The 6,212-nt window shown below is 65.6% G+C and overlaps 1 protein-coding gene across 1 annotated transcript in view; it reads right to left on the reverse strand.

The window, feature by feature from the left end:
• The window catches only part of SEPT4 (septin 4), a 12,220-nt gene extending 6,008 nt beyond the window's left edge, over window positions 1–6,212 (reverse strand). Inside the window, exons 1-5 of the mRNA XM_010585960.1 lie at window positions 5,847–6,212; window positions 1,165–1,287; window positions 630–929; window positions 298–391; window positions 82–168 (exon numbers count right to left, since the gene is read on the reverse strand). Of these exons, the coding sequence (XP_010584262.1) occupies window positions 82–168; window positions 298–391; window positions 630–929; window positions 1,165–1,287; window positions 5,847–6,212 (970 nt within the window). The remainder of the gene's footprint in view (window positions 1–81; window positions 169–297; window positions 392–629; window positions 930–1,164; window positions 1,288–5,846) is intronic.

Here is a 6,212-nt window from a genome sequence, read left to right on the forward strand (position 1 = left end):
GGGGGCCGGGGGGGCCCCCCCCCCCCCCCCGCCCCGGATACCCAGGACACCCCACCACTGGGACTGTCATACCCCCCTCACCTTCGGCGTTCAGCAGCTTGCGGTCTCTGTACATGTCCGTCAGGAAGAGGCTGTTGACCAGGGTGGACTTGCCCAGCCCGGATTCCCCTGGGATACGGGGACAAGGGTGAGGGGCAGCAGCCGGTACACCCCCCCCGGCTCCATGGCTTTTGGGATCCAGAGTGGGATCAATATCCCCCCCTGGCAGGGGACCATGCCAGGCTCACTCCCCCGTACCTGCCACCATGAGGGTGAAGTCGAAGCCCTTCTTCACTGACTTCCGATGGACCTGGTTGGGCAGCGTGGCAAAGCCCACGTACTCCTTGTCATCCTGCGGGCAGAGGGGATGTGGGACAGGGGATGCCATCATCCCACCCCCCACCATCCTGGTGGGCCACCCCCTTGTCATGTCCCCCCCGGCCCCCAAGGGGTCCCCCAGGTTGGAGCACCTCAAGATGCAGCCATGCCTGCCCAAACCCCTTGGGTTCGGAAGGTGGGACCATCCTCCACCGTGGCTCCTGCAGCCCCTCACCCAATGTCCCCCCACTCCCTGCGGATGCATCCTGCACCTCAGAAGAGTCGTAGGGGTCCAGCTGCCCCCAGGGGCTCCGTGGGCGGTTGGGGCTGGGGGACAGGGGGGCAGCGATGTGCTGCTGGAAATCCAAAGGTCGAGACCGGGAGAAGATCCTGGCGTCCCTCTCGTCAGCAGGTTCGTCAGGGGGGACCCTTCCCACGCCACAGAGGGGGTGGCCGGGCTCCCGCCAGCTCTCCAGGGGCTCCACCTTCCTGGGGCTGTCGGCCGGTGGGCAATCCCGCAGGAGCTGGGTCAGCTCAGCCTCCTCTGAGTCCTCCTTCAGGAAACGCTTTATCTGGGGACCAAGGGAGGAGATGACACCCATGGTGGCAGTGCCAGCCTGAGGTGGAATCACCCATCTTGGCATCATGAGCACCCAAGCTACAGCATCCAGACACACGCACCCCAAGGTTGGCAGGGATGGGAGGAGAGGGGGGACACAGCTACCCGAGGGGACCAGCCACCACCCTGGGGACAGCCATGGGATGGCAGTAGGGACAGCCACAGTCCCATGCACCCTGAGAGCTTACAGCTTGCGGCATGGGGACAGCAGCCAGCTCCTGGCACTCCGGGGGACAGGGACCTTCCCCCTGGACACCCCACTGCTCCTTGAGGTCTTCTGGGGTAGCCAGGGCCCCCAAGCACCCCATGGCCTGCCAGGAGGACAGGGAGGGGGTGCCAGGGGGGAGGGAGAGACACCAAGAAGAGATGAACAGCAGCGGCAGAGGAGTTGGCAGGGGGGCCAGACCCAGGGGGGAGGCAGACCGTGGGCAGGAGTCTGCCTGTGCCCCCCTGCCTGCTCGCTCGCAGGGTCTCGGCGTGGGCGATGGCACAAGGGGCTCCCACCGCTGCAGTCCCAGGGGACAGCCAGGGCAGGGAACCTGACCCACAGCCATCACCAACCCCACATGCAAAGGGCTTGGGGCAACACAGCCTGTCACGCAAAGGGGCCACAAACCCCATGGCCATGCTCAAGCCGTGTCCTCACACACACCGGGACACCGACACCCCCTTGGCCTGGCTCTCCCCATCCTGGAGCTGGTGCAGGCAGCAGCCCCAGGCGGGGGGTGGGGGGGGGGGGCAGACACAGCAGCCCCTGAGCTGGTTGGCCCTGTGGGGCGGCGGGGCTGGGACGAGGGACAAGGACGCTGGGACTGGGACGGCTCCACATCCTGTTTACAAGTGCTGGCGGGAGGAGACATGTTCCCAAGAGCACGGCTGGCAGCGGCTCCCATGGGACCAAGCGCTCCTGCCAGCAGGCACTGGGGTCCCCGATGTCTTGCCACAGCAACTGCCAGGATACCCCAACCCCATGGGTAGGGAGACCCCCAAATGGCGGACACACAGGGTCTAGGGGAGCCCCTGACCCTGCAGGGTCACACTTGGAGTTCAGTGCCCCCCCCCAGATCAGGGCCTGAAGGCGAGAGCCCTCCATGGGGACGTGTGTCCTCCCCCATCCCATGTCCCCGCTCCATCGGTGGGGAGGGCAGCTCTGCCGGCGGCAAGGCGAGATGCACCGAATTAGCAGGCTGGAAACAAGGTCACGGCGCTGTTGGGGCTGTGCGTTTGCACACCTGCCCCCCACTCCCTGGTAGCCCTGTGGCCACCAGCACGGGGGGCCACACACGGTGCCTGGGTGGAGGGGCAGCAGGTGCCCCCATGGCAGGGGCTGCAGGGCCCCCATGCTCCCTTCTCCCCCAGCGGGTCAAGAGTGCTCTGTGGGTCTGTGTGACCACAGCATCCTCTTCTTCACTGATCTTGACCTGGAGGGGGCTCAGCACCAGCCCCCACTGCAGCACAGCCCGGCTGGGGGCCACACAGTGTTGGGAGATGATGCCACCACTACTAAGCGCTCCCAGCCCTGCTGCCACTCCAGCCCTTCGGGGCTCCAGCCCTTCGGGGCTCCACCTCACCCCCCACCCCAGAGAAGCCGATGGTGATGCTGTGGCACGGGAGGGGTTTGCTCCTCATCCCCAGGGGTCCTGCAGCAAGTGCATCCCACAGCAAGGCTGTCCCGGAGACAGAGCATTGCCTGTAGCACCTCCCCGCAGCACCGAGGTACTCCAGGTCCCCCCATCCCCATGTGCCCCCTCTCTCGCCCCACCTGGGAGGAAGGCTGCCCCTGTACCTCTTGCCCAGGCTGCAGCTCGGGGCAGGTGGCCATGGCAGAACCGGCGTCACCCGTGGCTGGGAGAGGATGCTGAGTGGCACCGGCTGCGCTGAGGGATGGGGAGCTGTATTAGCATAACTCCACCCTGGGCAGGGACCTTGGCCCCGGCATCCACGGCACCCAGCAGGCAGGCACGGCCCCTGTGGGTGCTGGGGGCAGGACCAGTGGGGGGGGCACAGGAGGGGAGAGGGAGCCCCAGGGCAGAGCAAAGCCCAGCTCCTGCCCAGTTGTCAAGATGTCAAGGACCAGCAAAGCACCGTTGGCCAAGGAGGTGGCAAGGCAGGTCCTGGGGGGCTGCATGACCACCACCAGCAGCCCCCCTGGGCTGAGCAGTTTGGCTACAGCCCAGGAGGACATGAAGCCCTTGGAAACACCTCCACCCCAGGACAAAAACCTCCTCCACCCCAGTGCACACCAGATCCTCTCCTGCTCCCCACCCTGGAGCAGCTATGCCAGCAGGGCCCCCCAGCCTCTTTGAGGGGAGAAACCCAGTTTTCCATGAAAGACTGTTTGAGAACTCAATGCTTTTGTGCCTGACAGTTAAAGCTTCCCTGCAAAGCTCCAAGTCACTGCTCTGGCTGGGCCTGATGTGTCTGGCTGGGAAGAACCTGACCCTGGGCTGGGAGAAGCAGGGCTGATGCTCACCACAGGGATCTCTGGCAGAAGCTCCAGTCCTGCCTCAGCTTCCCCAGCTCATCCCTGGGGAGGTGAAGGGTTAACAGCGCCCCAAGAGGCAGCGAGGGCACCCGGGCTGGGCTGTCACTGGCGGGGGTCATCAGGGACCGTGATTCACCTTGATGCATGTCAAGATGCATCAGAGCAGCTCAGGCACGCAGCCGGGGTCACTCAGCCGTGGAAGGGCTGCGTTCGCCAGGAAAGCACTAAAAAGCCCTGAAGCATCGGCCAGTGCCAGGACAGGTGCGATGAACCGCAAGCCTGTGGACACAGAGAGGGGCCTGGATGCTTCTGTGCCAGTCCCCAGCATCCCTGGCTCCCAGCCACCCTCCTAACTCCAGCTCTGGATCTCCCCCCCCCACCCAGTTTTGAGGCCACCCAATGCCAGCGGCAGACACCCTGCTGTCCCCACCTGGCCTCAGCGGTCCCTGCTCAGCCCTGTCCCAGGGGAGCAGTGCCACCATCCCCAGCTGACACCGCACCTCCCTAAAGGAGCTCCCCGACAGCTTTACAGCCCCTTTCCCCACCCCATCTCAGCCTGAAGCATCGCCCCCCCCGCCACACCACCACACTGGCCAAGCTCTGCACCCCATCAGCGGTGGCCCTCACGCCCCAAATCCACCCTGCCCGGTGTAGCATAGCTTTCCTACAACAACCACCGCTTTCCAACCATCCCACCCCACACTCCTGACCCGAGCGGGGATTTACCACAGCGAGAGCTTGGGGCTGCGCCGGTGCCCCCGTAAGCGGATTATACGGCCGGCTGCGCGCGAGCCGGCACTCGGCGCCGGGGCTGTCACCAGCCCGGCAGCTCCAACGAGGTGGCACGCACGCTGCCTCGTCTCTGCCTGTCATGTTGCATCACACCTTCCCCGCGCAGTGACAGGCCAAGGGCCGTGGCAGAGCAGGGCACGGGGGTAGTGGGCAAAGCCAGAGCTGGGAAAACCACCAGCTGCCCATTAGCATCTTCCTGCCTGGCACCACATTCCCATGGGATGTGTTTTCCCAGCCTGTTTCTGCAGGGAAAAGGAAGGGAACATCCCAGCAAGTGCTGTCCCCGCAGCCAGGCTGGCCAAGGCATCCCCAGCCCACCTAAAGGTGACATCCAGATGTGCCACTCGCGGCACAGCACACTCCACTGCAGCATGATGGCTGAGCGTCCCAGGCACAAACACCCTGTCCCAAAGGGATGAACCAATCCCATGTGGGACAAGTGCACGGTGGCCCCTGCCAAAGCCCAGCTCTGCCGGGACCAGCCTGGCTCTTCCCCGGGGCAGCCAGCACCTGTGCTGTGCCTGCTCCAACCTGCCTCCAGATGATGGGATGCTCCCGCTGGCATGCTGCAATTGGAGTTTCTTACCCCCAGCTCTCCCTTCCCACCCTGTCAGCAGTATCCCAGTTGGGAAACTGAGTCTACCAATAGCTTTAACAGGAGCAGGGTGCTGGGCACCGTACGTATGCAGGGACAGGCAGTGGCAGGGGTCCCCGGTCTGGGCAGGGTGTCAGCACTAGGCAGGCGAGCACGTGGGATGAGAGCCTTTCCAACACATCCCTCAGTGCAGCAGCTCCAGTTCCTTTCCTGCAGGGAATCCTCCAGCTCGAAGGGCCTGCAAGTACCTGTGTGGGGACCCCAAGATGGGACCACGTGCAGTGGCTCCCCACAAGCCGGGAAGTGAGAGTGGGGTCTGTCTGCACTGCAAACAAGGCACATAGGGATGGGGGAGAAGATCCAGCCCACTAAGAGCCAGGAGCAGAGGTCGAGGGGGACCATTGCTCATCCTGCTTCTCCGGGTGAGTTGTGGACTGCTTTAGGGACAGAGGGATGTGGCACCGGTATCAGGGGGTACCGGCTCCACCTCTGCGGGTCCTCTGGATGTGTCCACACCCACCTCCAGCCCCAGCTCACCCCACGTCCACAGCCAAGGGAGCCCAGGTCCCCTCCAGTACCCAGCTGTGGCTGTCATCCTCCCCCCCAGATGTTTCCAAGCCTGGATCTGTCCATCCCCAAAGCCACGGTTTGGAGCCTTTTGGGAAGGCGCTCGCTGGAGCCGGTTGCGACACACTCCCCAGCCACCCTCCTATCTGGTTTCACTGCGTCCCGCTCTGGAGGAATGTGCCGGTCCTGTTCCCACGGCGGCTGCTGGGGAAGCACGGCCGCAACGGTCCCCACCAAGGGCAGTTGTCCCAGCGACCGCAACCCTGGTGCCACGCAAGCCACGGCCACCACCCTCCATCTCCATCCCCACCCTGGGCATGGCGAGGGCCTCGGGGTCCCCGCGGGGACGTGGCCCTGACGAGCGGCTCCTGGAGACCTGCCACCACTGTAGAGGGGTGAGGCAGGACGAGCGATGCAGGACAGGCTCCCACCGAGCCGGGAAAGCCGTCGGCGGCTCCAGACCTTGCCGGTAACTGCAGAGACGGCCCCGAATCGCAGCTAGGCTCCGGGCGTGCGCGACGGTCCCCGCAGGAGGGCCCGGCCAGCCTGGCAGCGCCGCCGGGACCGCAGCCCGGGGGACCTGCCAAAAGCAAGGCCGGGTGACCGATGCTCCCCTCGGAGCCACTCGAGAGCGGCCCCCCCTGCCCACGCAGGGACGCCCCGGGGGTGCCGCAGGTCGTGGGGACGCGCAGGTGCCGCTCGGAGGCGGCGTCGCCTTTCCGGGAGGCGCCCGCCCCGATGCCACGGTGAGGGGCGGCGTGCAGCCCGTCCCGTGGTCCCGTCCCCCGCCTCCGCAT

This window comes from Haliaeetus leucocephalus, unplaced genomic scaffold (genome assembly GCF_000737465.1).
Source record: "Haliaeetus leucocephalus isolate CR32 unplaced genomic scaffold, Haliaeetus_leucocephalus-4.0 Scaffold136, whole genome shotgun sequence".
Taxonomy (NCBI): Eukaryota; Metazoa; Chordata; class Aves; order Accipitriformes; family Accipitridae; genus Haliaeetus; species Haliaeetus leucocephalus.